The 17,350-nt window shown below is 41.3% G+C and overlaps 1 protein-coding gene across 1 annotated transcript in view; it reads right to left on the reverse strand.

Moving 5' to 3' along the window:
• LOC104127011 (CD2 associated protein) overlaps window positions 1-17,350 on the reverse strand; it is a 114,216-nt gene that overhangs the window by 38,119 nt on the left and 58,747 nt on the right. Inside the window, exons 5-6 of the mRNA XM_009639634.2 lie at window positions 5,026-5,179; window positions 1,431-1,531 (exon numbers count right to left, since the gene is read on the reverse strand). Of these exons, the coding sequence (XP_009637929.1) occupies window positions 1,431-1,531; window positions 5,026-5,179 (255 nt within the window). The remainder of the gene's footprint in view (window positions 1-1,430; window positions 1,532-5,025; window positions 5,180-17,350) is intronic.

Below are 17,350 nucleotides of genomic sequence, written 5' to 3' on the forward strand. Positions count from 1 at the left end.
AAAAGAGTAAAATAAAATCCATGTTTCCTTAAGAAACCAGATGAGGAAATGCTTTGATCTTCTTATTCTGTTTGGCTATTTGGTCACCTCTGATGCATCACACTGAGCACCCCTCCCAAATAATTCCGGATGTTGACAGGTGTGACCCGAAATGGCAGCTTCCGCAACAGTTTACTGCACATGTGATCTCTTGTAAATGCTTATGTTGGACCATTCAGTCACGACTGCTGCATATAGGCACTATCCACAAATTAAACCAGTGAGGTTATCCAGAAGCACTCCTTTACAAAACACCCACACAGAATGGTATTTATGAAACTGTTATTTTAGAGAGCAGGTTTTACAAGTCACTGGCCCTGTTTATTCAATGAGAATAAATTCTAGAAATTACTAGTGCAAATACATCTAAAAGTATAACTTTTTCCTTGCTAGGAGAATGGAAAAGTCCTTAAGTACTTAAAAAGCACCACCAGACACATAGCTACAAAAAGTTCAGTCTTCTCCTTCCACAGACCCTCAGGGAGGTAATAAGAACAGATGGCACCAATGAAGGCCAGAGCATGCCATGCAGAAGTTTTCCACCTAGTTCTGAAAAGGTCCCTTCCACAATTGCTCTCGTCTTTCCCGTAGGTCCCCCGACAGATTTCACTGTTGTAAAAGACACTCTTCCCACATATTGAACATGGTTTAGTGGTGGGATGGCCGGGTTAGGTTAATGGTTGGACTTGATGATCTTAAAGGCCTTTTCCAACCTAAACGATTCTATGATTCAAGCCTCAAGGAGGCACGTAAGTAGGAAAAAATAAGAACCCCCCACTCCAAGCCCCTGCTCAAATATACAGGGCCATTGAACATCAAGACATACCTTTACCTGTATTTCTTACCCAGCAGAAGAGGAAGGTAATAGAAATAACAACATGTTTTTAAGTGCATTGTATGCTCCATATTTTTGTGCAAGTGGGTCGAAGTATATTGTACTACAGGTATAGAATTCTGTGCTGAATACTGTTACTACTAGTTCAAAGCTTCAATGAGTGTGCAAGAAAGCATGAAACTGAAAAAATCAGGTCAAATAACATTTTTCACCTAACCCAAGTTTTAAATGTCAACTTAAAGGCAACTGGTCAAACAGTTTTAGCATAAGCATCCTAAAAACAAAGATCACACAGACATGGCTGAAGAACTGTAAAAGTCTTTTAAAAAAGGAATCTGTGTAACAAACATCACATTTTCTTGCTGCAATGATCAAATACTTCCTCTACACACCTAGGGAGTTAGGATTAGATCCCAAGAGAAAGAAGTCCCAAACTGTTAGCTTTAGCTTCAGATATGCCATTTTTCCAGCATTCTTGTAAATCAAATATTCAGCCAAAAAAATAAGTTGAATTTTGGCACTGGGAAGAGACAATCAGCTCTGCAAAACAGCTTACCTCTTCATTGATGTCGATCACGTCCCCCAGTTTAAGTTCCAGCTCATCCTCGTTCTGCGGGATGTATTCGAAGAGCACTTTGCACTGCCGCTTCTTGGACCCTGATTCAAAGCAAACGACACAAGTAAGAATGCTTGCAAAGCAAAACTAGTTTTTCCTTCACTTAGCTCCTAAGAATCAAATCTGACCAGAAAACTCATACAACATCCCAAAAAGCTATGTAGCACTTGCTCCTGGCTTTCCAGTTTACTTGTGTCACTTTAGGCTAGCAAGCTGTATCTTAGGTGGAGCTTGAAAACCATGGAGCTTCACAGACAGCTGATTATAAACAAATAATTACTACATTGCCAATTACCAACATGCTATAAAAAACCATGTTGACACACGCAAGCCAGATAAATCCCCAGTACAATGATTTTCAAGCTATTTCCTGACTGAAATCTGCAGAAATGACAACCGCTGCCAGTTGCAGTGTTAGCACTTGCTTGGAAGAAAATGTGCAAGTTTGAGCCTCCAGTCTTTAAGGAATCCTGAAAGAAATAACAAATGCTTGGTTCTGCACAACGCTGAAGTGCCGACAGCCTTTCTGCCCTCTAACAAAGATTTTGCTAACTACAGGTCTGAGGTAATGCTAACATTTGCTCGGCTCATATTTCAAAATCGAAACTCAAGTTCTATCTGCGAATGTGAAAACCCTCCCTTTTCTCTGTGCCATTATGGAGTAGAGAAATTCAGCCTAAGCTTCGATTAGCAGTGTTTGACAAAGGCAAAATTAAAATAAAGTGCAGTCTTTAGATGCTTGCAACGTATCATTAAAGCCTTGCAGGCATTAAAAAGACAAAATGACATCCCGAGAAGGGAGAGCATAGAAGTGGCTTCCAACAACCCCTCCAGTCAGAGCAGTGTGAACCTACGATTGCCCAGTTACCCTGCACATACCCTGGAGTTCTCTTACGCTTTGTGCTCCTTCCATACTCAAGCTTCAGCAATTAAGATTAGCTGAGTAAAACCAATTAAACACACAGATACTGCCTCCAAGATTGAGCTGTGTCTTATTATAGCAACATTGAAAGTCCAAAGTCAGACGTTCAGAAGATCACCACACCCAGCGTCCTCGCTGCAAAACACGCCAGGCACCTGAGCAATATTCAGCATCTAAAATTTCTGGGAGGGCTCACTGAATCAAGAATTTTCTACACGCTGGTATACGGTCTGTGCTCTGAAGAGCTTAAAAGGGGCAGGAAACAAAGAAACCAAAAGCATGAAGCTCTGTGGGTTATTTCTAATAATACATAATTGCCCACATAATACACCCTTCTTTTAACTCCACTGAAAGTCATACATCAGCCGAGAGGGATTGTTAGGTTAGCAGTAATTGCCATAAACGGTTCACTGGCCTTTACTACCCCCTACAGCGCTTTCAGGGCTCCTCCTTTGTATGAGATTAACTGATACCAAAAAAAGGCAAATTAAAAAGTCACGGCCATTTGGTATAAATCTGATCTCAGCATTCCTTTTCATATTGTAATCCTACCTAAATGGGGAAGAGAGGGAGAAAACAAACCCACAGATGCATTTCACATCCAGAATTCTCTCTCACCTGAGGTCTGTTTTCAGCGATACCCAGTTTAGGAAGTACTGCCTCCCAGTTTTGAAAATCCTTACATTAACCGAGGAAGCTAACCAATCCACTCGGAAAACAAGACTTCAGCTTCACATGGTGCCGCAGGTCTGCTGGACTGGCAGCAGCAATTCTGTCTGTTTCCAAAACAACTTGTTTGGCTTCAGGATTTATTTGTTTTGTACAAAATAACCCAAATTTAGCCTTTTGTTGCCATAATTCAGCACACCTTCTGTATTTTCCTTTTCCTGAATAAAGGCAGTCATCTACCTGATAGAATATTGCCTGCAGCTTACCACTCACCTGATCTGAAATGCCTGAATTACAGAGAGAGCTGCACATGAGGACAACACGCGGGACTTCCCAGGCAGAGACAACCTACCTGACTGCATGCTGGAAACTTGCTCTTAAAGAAGCTTAATGTTGTTTTTAACATTGTAAAACTCATTTTGCCAGGTTAGGAACCAGAAACAGAAAGACAGCTAAGCACTGGAAACCTGAAGGGAGTGAGCGATTGCCCAGGCACTGAGCAAACAGGATCTGCAGGAGCTGTGTAAACAGCCTTCCAGGAAAGAGGGAACAGCAAGTAAAATCGAAACAGAGATATTGTCATTGCGCCAAGTGAACAGTTGTGCGCTTAAAGGAAGGTGCTTGAACACCATTTCCTTCCCAGAGGATGAGACTGGCAGAGTTTGAGACCAAGCTGTACCTACTACCCTGGCCACAGCCACCCAGCCACCAGCATGAGGATGAGCCACGCTGAATACAGGATCGTCCCCAGAGTTAGGGAGACCAGAGTGAGTAGCTGACACCTGAACTGGCATCAGATCATGTTCACAGAATCCTAGAATATCTCAAGTTGAAAGGACCCATAGGGGTGACACCGATTTCCTTTCAGAGCCTTGGTTGTATTAATCTAGGAACAGCGTTAATCTTTCAAGCTACATTTTCAAAAGCCTGCTGATGCAAATATCTAACAGGCACATAAGTGCCGTTGCCAACACATATCAGATTCTGCCAATACAGATCAAATTCACTAAAAAGTAATTTTGAAGGCAACACCCTTAGTTGCCTAGAAAAAGGTTTCAAAAAATTTGTAAATCTGGCGGTCCCATTTCAGGGCGTTAAAAGACAACTAGTGGCTCTTCTCCTTTTATGGGCAAACCCTCAAAGCATAAGCATACCAGAAACAGAAGGTTCTGAATTCTTTCTTTTAAAAAAGCAAGCTTAAATCATAAATGCCTGCAATCTCTTGTAAGGGAGAGGAAACTAGAGTAATTTAAAGCAATGTCTCTTATAAGACTGAGGTGTCCAAATACAAATCACAAGTCAATTTTCTGGATGCAGGAAACACAAAATTTTCTGCTCTAGGTTTTAATCACCTTGATTTAAATACTGGCATTAGAACACTGAAACCACAGATATGGAGGCACCAAGTCTGCACTCCTGACCATCCTGGGGGCTGCAGTTACAATCAAAGGAAGACCACTATTTTTTCTTAGACACCACCAACTCCACCTTATTCCACACTAGAAGCAAGCTTGCCACACAAGAGGAACCTGAACTACACAGTGCTTCTTTGACAGAGCCTTGAATTTGTAGGAAAACTTCCATGTTTAGAAGAAATGACCACAGTAAGATTTTTTTATTATCATGAACAGGCTTGCAGTTCTCATTCAGGTACCTGACAATACAAGCAGAGCTCACAAGCAGTTATAGAGCAGCTCCCAAATCTGGAAGGGGCCTAAATCCTGTGCCCAGGAAAATTCATCCCTATTGCTGCGGTTAAGAACTACATACAAGCTTTCTGCCCATGCATCCAGGAGCAGAATTTGGCTTAAAATCAAAGTTTTTCCTCCTATGCCTCTAGTTTTCTGTACAACCGTAAAACTGAGACAATAAATAACTCACGTTTATTAAAAAAAATGCACATCAGCAGCTCACGCAATTGAAGGAATTGGAAAGACTACATACTCTTCTTGAAGCTTTTGGACGAGGGATGAGGCTGAAATCCTCCTGCTGGAAGCCCATAGGTGCTCATACGCTGCACAAGACTGGCTACATTGCCAGGTTTCTCCCTCCTGACTGGTACAGCATCATCCTTGGGCTCTACCTCCTTCTTAACTTCCTGAAACAAGAGATTTAAAAGACTGAGAGGCCATTTAAATTACCCAAGAGGTCAGTGTTTTTAGGCAGGCGCTCCATAGACTAACAGGTTTCAGGTACTTACCGTCTGGTGTGTAACGATGTATTGTACTCAAAAATCAGGGCATCCTGCACCTAAACATACTAAAAGCCTTAATAAACTCGACCCTTCCGTACAAGTATGTTAGTAAACAGGTCAGCTGATGTGCTGAGAAAATTCAGGAACAGGGGCAGTATTTTAGCCATCTATTCCAACCCTAAGAGAAGTAGCTTTGAGCCCAGAAGTCCCATATTACAACTTAAGTCACAGCTTGTATTTGAAAACATTTTTAAAAACATAAATATTGCTTCAATGACAGACCCATACAGTAGGGCAATAAATAAAAAATTTGGGATATAAAGCTGGTTTAGGTGATCATCTCTTGTCTCAGAAAGCTCAAAGGTTGTTTACACACAAGACGCAATCATACTGCTGAAAGACACAAGTGGAAAAGAAAGTGAGATACAAGGAGGAGAATGGGAAGATCTGAGGGGAAAGGTGTAGAGGAAAGTAACAGAGACATCATTTTTCTGATCATTGCCTCCCACCTTCCTAACTTTCTAAATTAGGGTGTTACCATTGGAACTGAATGTGCCCATCAAGACTAAGCAGCCTATAAAAAAAGAAAGTATCAGTTCTTGACAGCAGTTACTCTACTGCATCAGCTCATTAAATGATATTCCACCAGAGAACAGATACTCTGAAAGAAGGAAATCATCACTTTGCACAAGAAGAAACCCATTAAGTCAGATCAATGACCCATCTAGTGCAGAACACAGCTCCCAGCAGCCGCAATCCCAGATGCTCTTTAGAGAGACAGCCTGCAACCCAGATCCTCCCACATTCCCAGAGCACTGGTAGGGGTTTCATTAGGGAGATGCAGCCCCTCCTCTCTCCCTTTCATGTCTGCAGATGAAGCCGTGTAACCCCTTTCTGCACCCATGAACCCATCTCCCTCCACAGCTTCCTTGGGGGTAAAGACCAGATATGGGCTCTCTGCTATGTAAAGAAGCTCTTCTCTCTCATCAGCTTTAAGCTGACACCTTGTTAGTCCCAGTGTGTGCTCCCCACCAGTGCGTGTAGTTTATCACTACCTCCCTGGCTGTGTAAACCTTGAACATTTCCCCCCTTGGCTTTATCCGCTCAACTCAAGTGTCCCAGCCTTGCCAGCCCCCATCTCACCAGGCAGCTGTTCCATCCCCTTAAACGTCTCACTGCCTGTCTCCATCCTGGTCCCAACAGAATTGCTGACACCTGGCATCCTACCGGTGTTTTGGGCTGTCACTGCACCCAGAGCTGCAGATTTCAGAGAACTGAAAGCCACACTACCAGGTATTCATGAGCTGATGCTCAACTCTCAACTGGCAGTTCCATGTAGGCATGGTATGGGTTACCAATTCTTACACACATTACTGAGCATTTACCCACCTTCAAGCTTATCTGCCACCCTTTTAGCCTGCTCAGCTCCTTGCCATCAGCATGGCATTGCACCACGTAAGAGTTTAAATAGCACTCACAAAATGGGGGTGTCCACTGGTAAATCCCCTCCCCAGATGACCAGAGATGCTGAACAAAGCCAGTACCACAACCAGCCCCTGGGGGATCCCATCGCCAACTCTCTGTCCCAGCAAGTCACTGGTAAGTCCTTTGCTTCTTATTCTTCAAGCAGCTTCTAAACCCTAAAAGAATTTTTCCTTCAGTCTCAGAGCAACTTCATTCCTTCAGTAACTCGATGGAAACTTAATCATAAAGACTTTCTCAAAACCCAAGTGTGGTACATCCACAGAATCTCATGCGCCTGTGTGCTTAGCAAGACCCTCAAAGCTCATCAGCTTTCCCACCACTGCAGCATTGCAATGTCTTGAGGAAAGCAAACACCCGTAAGTACTTCGCAGCTTTTCTCGATCCACTTCAGAACAATTCTTGCATCTATCACCAGTAGCCACTGGTTAACAACTCCACTAGTTATTTCAGCTACAGCTGCAATAAAATATTTAATAATATTTGAAAACAATATTGGCAATATATATACACACTCTTATTAATGTCATGAAATGCCAAAAAATGAGAAGCATATTCAACAGGACCTCTCTGGTGCTTTCTGGAACATTGGACCTCAGGCTACTTACTGCAGCCATCCAGCTGGAAAACTCAGAAGGTCTGGAAACCTACTGGTGCTTTCAAACAAACTACAAACCTCAAGTCAAAGACTCCAAAGCAGCTTCCCATTTCCCAAAAGAGCAGAGCAAGTCAAAGAAGCAAGACTACAGACAGCACAATTCTTCCTCCCGCTCATCTATATTACATGAAGAGGCTTTTCAGAAAATGGGCAAGTAGTTTATGCTGTTACTCTCCTTCATCCACAGGGACTTTTCTGCCCTGGAGATCTTAGCTCTGCTGAGACCCCATCTTCCAAGTCAAAACAAAAACCAAAACTAACCAACAAAAATAAAACCAAAACCAAAAAACCCAACCAAAAAAACCCCACCAACCAAAACCACTCCAGAGTAGCACAGCATCATGTCTACCTCCCATTTGAGTAGACATTCCACATTTCAAAGACTTTGTCATTCTCTTATAGTTGTTTTTTGGCCAGTTACTTGCAAGTCTGATAAACCATAAGGAATTAAATTTGGCTACAGCTGAAAACTTTGCCACCTGCAAAACACCTTGCTAGCTGCCTTACTGACAAGGCTGATCTGCTCAACTGAAAAACATATTGGCACTGGAAAACTTGCCTACAAGTGGATCTGTCCCTGGATTTTTAAAATTATAATCTTTTTCTATGCAATTTATACAGCCTCCAAAAGCTTCCAGCTGCTCCAGGAACTAATGCTTCCCCAGTTAAGTGCTTTCTCAATCGTAACACTTTCCAGTCAGGAGTCAGCTCCAGGCTCCTTCCCCAGGTTTGTACTTCACCCAAGACTTCAGAAGCAGCTGCTGCAATAATTTTGTGAAAAGCAGAGATGCAAAAGAGAAATGGGGAAGACATACACAGGTGGCCTGGTCAAAAACATGACCTACTACTTCTAATAAATTAAAAAAAAAAACAACCAAAACACAGCCCCCCTTCCAAATGCTAGACCAGGGCTGTAAGGTAAGCACCACCTTTACCAGTAATTTGTAGTAAACAGGTATAAAGCTTTTAAGTCCAGCAGTAGTATCAAAGGCAGCAAAGTAATTGATAGTTTCCTGTTGTTCGTAACCTGAGACAAAAACAGTGACCACAACAAAAGGCCAAAGACCCAAAATTGAAAGTGGGAATGCGTGAGCAACTGTCTTGCCTGGCTTGAGTCAGTAATTGAAGTGGTGACAGGTAGGGAATACTCAAAGTCTAACACAAGACTAGCAATGCCAAACATAACAGAAAATATAGTCAAATTAGATTAAAAGATAAGAGATCTAAAATAATTCTGTGAGCAACGGTTACATGAAAAAAAATCTTGCAGACAGATTCAAAGGCTGAAGATTTATTGATGAAGAATTTCATCAGCAGACACCAGAAAGAGCAATTGGACACTGGGAAAGACTGGTGCTACCAGGCCTTCCTAATACAGCTAAGATATGAAAGTTGAATACTTTGATACACCAGTAAAAGAAACCTTCCTAACCTACGACATATCAAAAGAAAGAGGATGCAAGGAAAAAAAATCAAGATGCCTATGTGAAAAAAAACAGGAGCAGAGTACTGCAAATAATCAGAGAAGATTTGCAATAAATAGATATGGGTAAAGAACCAATGCCAGCCATGCTTGAATCAGAGAGTGGATGGTGACATTTTACTGCACATATCAGAAAGCACACCATGAGCACAAGCATCAGGTGAAGCTGCTTTGCAACAATGGTTGGACTTGATGACTTTAAAGGTCTTCTCCAACCTAAATGATTCTATGGTTCTATGGCAAGAGGAGGAAAAATAACCACACAAAAGCTGCTGCAGCAACCAGTGATAAATCTAGTTTTGACAAAGAACAAAGAATGGGGTAGTAAGCAGCGCAACAACTGCTTTCTCTGTATTTAACCTACTAAACTTTAGAACATCCTTGTAAAGTAAGGACTTTTTTGTTTTTCCTTCTTCTTCTTCTTGTTAAAGAGGAACTGCAACATTAATTATCCTTCCTCGGAGCATTAAAAACCACATTAAATCCAAACCAAGTTAAAGCAAATTCAGGAATCCCTGGTCTCCACAGCCACAAGCTGTCCACTACACCACAAACCTGCATTTCACATCCAGTCCTCTAACAGTACAAAACTGCTCTAAGACTGGTTTTCAAAAGCACACGTCAGGATCCTCTGACATACGTTCCCATCACCACTGCCAGCAATTTCATCCTGAGCATCACCCTTACGATTCTCCCACCTTTTGGACATGTTAAGATTTTAATTTCTAAACAAGACACGCATTGGTTTAGATCTCTAAAAGCTGACACTAATAGATGCAAACATTAATACATGCCTAACTAGTAACGTTAGTAAGAGTTTGCAATTAACATTAAGCATTAATAAGAGCCTACAATTTTTACATCTCTGCTGGAACAGCTGGCCTGAATTTCAGTGGCTGGAAGGCGACACTGCCCACAGTTCTCATCTCCTGGGTACCCCTATATCCAACCTGAACATGCCCAAGACTCCTATTCACTGGGCTTCACAACAAGTAAGGCTTTTTTCTTTCTTTGTTTGTGTTGGTTTTAAGTCAGCCTCATATATCCAAACTAACACAGAGAGTCTGTGCTGTGACAATAGCAACAAAAAGCCTCCAGGACGCTCCAGCTTCTTTCGAGATGAGGCCACCACCAGCTGCCAGCCAGCAAAACCAAAATGAAAGTCTGACATTAACTGCAGCTGGAAATTTTAATATTTTTATTATGCCAGCCTGCTGTAGTTCAAGGCTTGTCACTGTTTCCATTAGCAACACAGATTTTATGCATTTATGACTTGGCAGTAGAAGGTCAATACAGACTGTCTCTTGGCATAAACCACGCTCAAGGGGGAAGTAACCACCCACTCCTTCTGTTGCAAACGACAGCACTAGTCATAAAGGTTTGAAGCTTTCATAATCGCCACTAAACGCGTATTTCACAACACTTACAAAATTTGCTGAAATTGCTACAGGCTGATATGCAAAAATGCATATAAATCTAACTCAATAGCAAAAAAAGATTGGGGTGATCTTAAGGGACTTCTGTTTTAATCGCACCTGTCACAGTTTAACAATTCCTCAGGGAAATGTATATATTTATACATTAAAATCTCAAAAACATTTAGGTACAGCAACATGTGAAACAAGAATTCTTCTTCTTTATACAAAGACAAAAATCTAACAATCTAAATTCACCTACATCCTCATGATGACCATTAACATAAACAAATAAGCAGCCAGTCCTGACCTACTTTTTCAGCGAGCATGCAAGCAGCCTTCCCGCCATCAGCGGCTTGCCGGTGCATTGCTGCGACGGGGACAGCAGGATCCTCCCGCTTCCCTCGCCAGAAGCAAAGAGCACTAAAATCAGCACTGGAGACAGAGAAAGCAGGTCAGGTTGTCTGAAAGGACACGAGGAATGGACAGTTATAAATACAAAGTCTGTTCCTGAATTACAGGGCACAGGGAAGTTCATTATCCAGCAAACCTAAATCCTCAGCTAGAGTCTTCAAGCATAAATATTAAGACTTTAGCTGCCCACCTCCTCCTACACATGTCCTTATACCAAGAACAAGCATCTTTAGATTTTTTACGTTATTTCCACTGTAAAGTACAAGACTTCAGCTTGTACAAAAGCAATGTGCACTTCTGTTGTTGGCCAAGTACATTTTAAAACAAGATCTCAAGCAGCAGAAAACAGTCCTGATCTTTAAGAGGCTGAGATGAAGAATACAGAAATGTAAATGTCTGAGCCTCCACATACAATTTTCTTACCTCTTTTCTTCCCCATCAGAACAACAATAAAGAACCTATGGACCAGCAAATTAAATTTACAGTTCATATTTTACTGGGCAGAAAATAAGGAGTCAGAATTAAACCTGTCACTTATTTTAGGGGAGAGGGAGGAATTGGAAGCTTGTGATTTTAGGGGAGAGGGAGGAATTGGAAGCTTGTGATTTTAGGGGAGAGGGAGGAATTGGAAGCTTGTGATAAATCTACAGGCAATAGTTTTACTTACACAAGTTTATCTCCTTCCCTCACAGCCTGCAAAACCCCGTCACTGAAGAATAACACATACGTATGTGTATGACTGTATATAAATACAGATAAAAATCTGTATAGCTGCATAGTGATGAGAGAGTCAGCCATAATCTGTTCAAGGGCAGTGAAATACTGTGGTTCCTGGAACACAAAAACCTTCACATAGCTAATGATTTAAGCACCCGTTACCTCTCACATTTACAGCCTTACAGAGCAGACAGGCAGGCACAAGGCAGCTTTAACAGCTCTCAGCCTCTTAAATCTAAAATATTCCATGTCCTTGCACTTTGCCAGCATCTCCTCCTCAGATAGAAAACACACATTCTCATCCTCAGTGCCGGCACCCACAGAGGCAAAATATTTAATAAAGGCAAAGAAAGGCCCCATTCCTTTGCCACACTCGCCATGAACTAAAGGGACAGATCAAGACAATTTATGAAGCAGAAGAGCAGAGAGGCTCCTGAGCCCTTTCCCTGGAGCATTCAGAGGTCAGAGCAGGTTGTACCTCCTGACAGAATTGCTTGGCTGGGAGAGGTCTCTGACTCCCCAGAGGATTAAACATTATTACTGAAAATAGAAACAAAACACTTCAGAGATGAAAGTAGTTACCATCTGAAGAACGGACAAACTTGATAACCTTTGTTTTGCAAGACAAATTACCTCCTGGGCAGTTTTAACACGTGTCACGGGTTGATTTTTTTGGGCCTAATTTACGGCCGAAGTAGGGACTGTTTAACAGTAAATCACTGGGTTTATTTTTTAAGTGCTGACCCATGATCAGGCGGAACCAACAGTAAGGCACCATCACTTCTCGTCTTTGCCTCTTCCAAAACTGCAATTGCTTTGTATTCTGACTTCTGTACACCCCAGTCAAAGGCATTTCTGTTCAAACTAAGGTTAGAAAAGAAAGTTGCCAGCTGACACGAATCCCCAGCAGCTTTCACAGGAGCTACAGACTCGCTGCTATGGGATTGACTGTCGCTGTAGTTCCTCAACACAGCACACTGCTCCCTCAAAGGTCATTATCAGCTGAGCACAGCTTTGGAAATTCCCCTAAAAGTTTCTTTAGAGTTTTATACAGTGCTTTCCATTTACACCCAAAGTTTTCACGTGCTTCAAACACGAGAGTACAGAAAGCAAGGATGCAAAGTCCTGGTAGATAAACTTATCCACCATCAAGCAATGCCAGAAGGCATCTGTGGACTCCATGCGCATAGCAGAGTGTCATAAACGCTTAGAGAAATATTTTCAGAAAGTTGAGTTATTAATATCTGTGCCTGCTGCAGATTCAAATCACAACTTACAACTTTTTCTCCCCAAGAAAAAAAATATAATTAGCTACAGAAGAAGTGACTCAAGCCAGGCTCACACTTCTCCAGTTTGAGACAGTTTGTGTATTAAATCACACCCACGTCACATACTCAGCATGAAGTAAAAACATTGGTAACTTGTTAAACATATGCTATAATCTATGCTACATATAGATCATACAATAATACTGCCTCACTGTTACGAAGAAAGGCATCATCAATCAGGCAAGCTATCGTATCTTTCTCACCATACATAACACGGGGAGTAAGCAGGATCTCTGGGAAGCATGAAAAAATTGCTGAGGCACTTTAGAATTACAGACTAAAACTTCAGCCACTGAATAAATGGAATATTTTTAGATGAAGAACAGGCAAACAACTGGACTTTCTTAAATAAGAAAAACTCATGTCTACAGAGGGAATGCAGAAGCAGGCTTGGAATTTCAGATCTTGATAAAGATTATATATTATTATACGTGCATATATATCTTATTTTTATATATATAAATATATATATATATTTATTTTTCAGAACTGGATATGTGCCAAACAAGCGTCAAAACAGATTCTGATCTGAAGTCTTATTAGTATTTGCAAAATACAAGAAACATAAAAACGCGTAATGTCTTAGCATCCTAAGAAGCTTTTGCTGATGTTAAAAAGACTCACTCTGCTTTCAAAAAGCACAAAAGCCCAGATGCAGAAAAACACAGCAGTCAGATCACCGGGCCTACCAACAGTGGAACAAAGAATCCTAAATTAACAGGAGTAACTAAAGGAAGCACAGAAGTTTACATCAATGTTTCCCAACCATTTAATTAAGAAAGGTCATTTTTTAAAAAGTTCTAAAAATAATACTGAAGTAATATTTCATGGTGCTGCCACATTCACAGACAGATAAAAACATGTGAAAATGTTAATTGTATTTCTTTTCCATTCTATTTGCTTATACATCTGAAAATTATAATTAAATTTCTTGTAATTGTTTTATAGGCTAACAATTAATGGTCTGTCAACCACCAGCCACACGATAGTGCTTTAGATCAATGAAACCAAGAACCACACGTGGCAGAAGGCACGACACAAATCCAGCTCCTGCCACACTGGTGTTTTATCAAGCTTCCCCAGCAAGGGAAGGCAGGAAGACACATTTCTTTCCCTTCTCCAACTTAAGTGCTTCTATTGCTGGTCCAGAGAAATGTGTGACCCATTATCCACTACAGGCCCACTTTGATGTTTTAACTCATAACATCCCTTGTTCCTTCTCGCCATCGCCCTGGCTTCCTGCATCCGCTGGCGTGCTCAGCTTTCTTCTTCCCTGCATTCCTTTTCCATCTCCCTCCATTCTCTGCAAAACCTCCAGCACTTCACTTGTGGCCACCCCTGCACAAAGGTTAAAGCAAGATAAAACGTTGCCACATCTACGTCCCATCACAACTCTTGCCTAAGACACAAAATTAAATGCTGATGAGATTTGCTGAATCAGGGCTGAAAATATGAACCTCAAAATCTCAGCAAAGATTAGAAGAGGTTTGAGGATTGCATTTTATCAAAAATTCACATTTGAACTAACATTTTTAACTAAAACCACATCTTGCTTGCTGCTGCTGTTTTATAAGCAGAGAGAGGTGACAGGGCACCTGCCCATCATCATCCTCTGCTGCTTTTTTATAAGCAGAGAGGTGACAGGGCACCTGCCCATCATCATCCTCATCATCATCCGTTTCTAACAGTTTGAAAGCTTACTACACTAAGTCCAAAGCTAATAAACTCACATACATACACCAAAATAATATTTTTAGGAAGCGAGAAGTACACAAAGAAGCTTGTCAAGTCTAGCATTTACCACATCTAACTTTGAGATTAGTTCATTATAACTGATAGAACTCAGCGTTCAAGGAAGACATACATTCAAAAATAAATTTAATACAGAAAACACTACAGTAGAGGAGAACTAAATTCCTCCCTCAAAAAAAAAAAAAAAAAAATTTCACAAGTGGTGCAAACACAAGGAGATGACAGGCCAGATGAGCTAGCCTCACACAAATTTAAGTTTCAAGTTCACAAGTAGATTACTTCATTCAACCTCATAAAAAAAAAAAAAAGAACAGATTTAATATTAACTGTGCTGGGTGTACACACACGTTGATTTATTAGACATATGTCAAAGTACTAAAAATACAGCACTGGAACACACGCCCAGAGCCTCCCAGGATATAACAAACATTACATATTACGTTACCTGGATAACTGACCTTTTTGGTATTATTACATATGCTAATTCCAGAGTACATATTCGTGGCTGCAATTTAGACTTCTTTCTACAGGAAAAGGTATAAACTTACTTTTAAGTTTTCTGCACATGTTCAGTCAATTAGTGCCGACCAAGATGCTGGCAATGCTTTGTGGGGTTTGCTTAATAAGGGTTAGAAACAGCATCTGAGGCAACACACCCTTGTTTGCAAGCTTCTAGCCAAAGAATGGTTACCTTTCTCTGGTGCTCGGAGAGGTTATAAATTTATGCACAAATCAAGTGTAAAAAATAAATAAGGAAGCACAAAAGAGCAGCCTGTTTCATGTGGTTAGAGGCGTAACTACTCGTGTATACCTGTTGTCCCTTCCAGACTGGCTTGTGCAGCAAACCATCACACCCCAGCTGGGCAGCACTGTGAGTATCCAGGAGCAAGAGGCCCGTGTATAGTCAAGAAACTTGGAGAGCTCAAATCAGAGAGGATAATTAGCATATTAAGCAGGATTCGTACGAGTCATTAATCACGTTTATCCTGCCATATTTTGGAGCAGTACCTTAAGTTCCCTTCCATACCAGTACTGCCACCGAGGCAAAATTTAGGAGCTCTTTCCATTTCTCCCGTGCTCTTGGCAACACATTTTAAAATACTAAATATATTTTAAAATACTAAATATTAAAAGAAGCACCATTGTTTTCTTCATTCCCTGTTCACATTCATCCACAGAATACTCCATGATGCTACACGTTCTTACTCACACAGTGAAACAACAGTTTTCAAACGCAAGCTGAAAACTCCTTGACAGGTGATTTTTATTTATTTTTTTTTTTAACATTTCAAAGCATGGGTTATCATCTAGAATAGGGAAAGGGCCACACCATTTCACCGAATTTTCTGCACTTATATAGTTAACTTTTGAGGAAAGCGTTTGTGGCATTTCAGATCTAATAGTCCATCAAGATAAATAATTCACATAGCCACATAAACTTTCCCATGCAATATCTATACAATCAACATACCTGTACTGCCGTGGAACATGAAATAATTCACACATCCCCAACCAACACTGATACAGCAATAAAATCCCAGTACAGACACCATGACGATACAAAAGGACAGCCTGGCCCACAGGTGCCCACGAGTGGCTGTGCCGGCATAGCTGTGTCAGCAGCTCTGTGGTCCAAAGTCTCAGACCATCTGCAAACCCAAACCAACCTCAAGACTCTGCTTGTCCCCTCCTTCATGCCCAATACTGTTAAGTTTACAGAGAGAACTCACAGGGTCAGGGCCCAATGGGTATAAACCCAAGTAGTCAATCGAGTGATTCGATTGCTAAAGCCATGGGAGCAAGAATAACCCATGATGATCTCTGAATCCCAGCAGAAATTCTTACATATGAATATATGCCTATATATCAGTGCTGCTGGCTGTATCTGCCAATGTTTCCAGCTGTTTGGGTTTCTTTTAATCTCACTTTTAGAAACAATTGTTCCCCCATCATAAGCAAGGCTCACCCAAGCCATTTATCCTGACGTTCCGGTTGGAAGAAACCTGTTTCCTTGTTTATTCAGGCTAAACCAGCTGGCTAGTAGAGACCCGTGTCTCACCTCACAAGCACAGCAATCATTATCTCTATCCTTGCAAATCCCAGACACGTGCCGATAGACAGAATTAGCGGGAGCAGCCCAGGCAAACCCACATGGCACCCCCGGATAACACACTCTCCAGGGGCACTATTTTCTCCAAAAGTCAGAAGAAAAATCAGCATGACCACAGTATCGGCAGCAGGTCTTAAAGCACCAGCCTGAACTCCCAGCTTCACTCCTTGCCAGAGACAAAGAGCCAGCTTACACCCATAGCTTAGCTTACATAGTCAGCACTGAAACCAAAATTACTTAATATGGCTTTCAGTCTTGCACGTTATCTCGGTTTCCTAAAAACGAGAACTGCCAGCTTCAAAGCAAGCATCGCCTTCTTACCGGCAGGGCTGCCTGCCTCTCCCTGGGAAGCTAATGACACCTCCGGGCTCCTCAGTCTCACCTCCCTACACAACCCTCTGCGATGACAGTTCCCTCAAAACAACAAGAAAGCAAAGGAAAAAGCTGTATAAACTGAAATATCATTTGATGGATAGGATTGGTAAATTACTGCGTATCTAATTTTCTCCAAGCCTTACCTGGATGCAAGGAATTCAGACAGAACACCTAGCAGAGGAGCAAACCCCAAAATTCCAGAAATAGGTATGTGTTTTATTCCATTCTATAAAGACATCCTAATTCCTTCAAATTAGATGCACGTGGCTTGTGCTATGCCTATTGTTTAAAAGCTTACAGTTACTAATGTGTTTAATTAATGTTACTGCACTATTTAATTG

The sequence above is a fragment of the Egretta garzetta genome, unplaced genomic scaffold (genome assembly GCF_000687185.1).
Source record: "Egretta garzetta isolate BGI_Z169 unplaced genomic scaffold, ASM68718v1 scaffold235, whole genome shotgun sequence".
Lineage (NCBI taxonomy): Eukaryota > Metazoa > Chordata > Aves > Pelecaniformes > Ardeidae > Egretta > Egretta garzetta.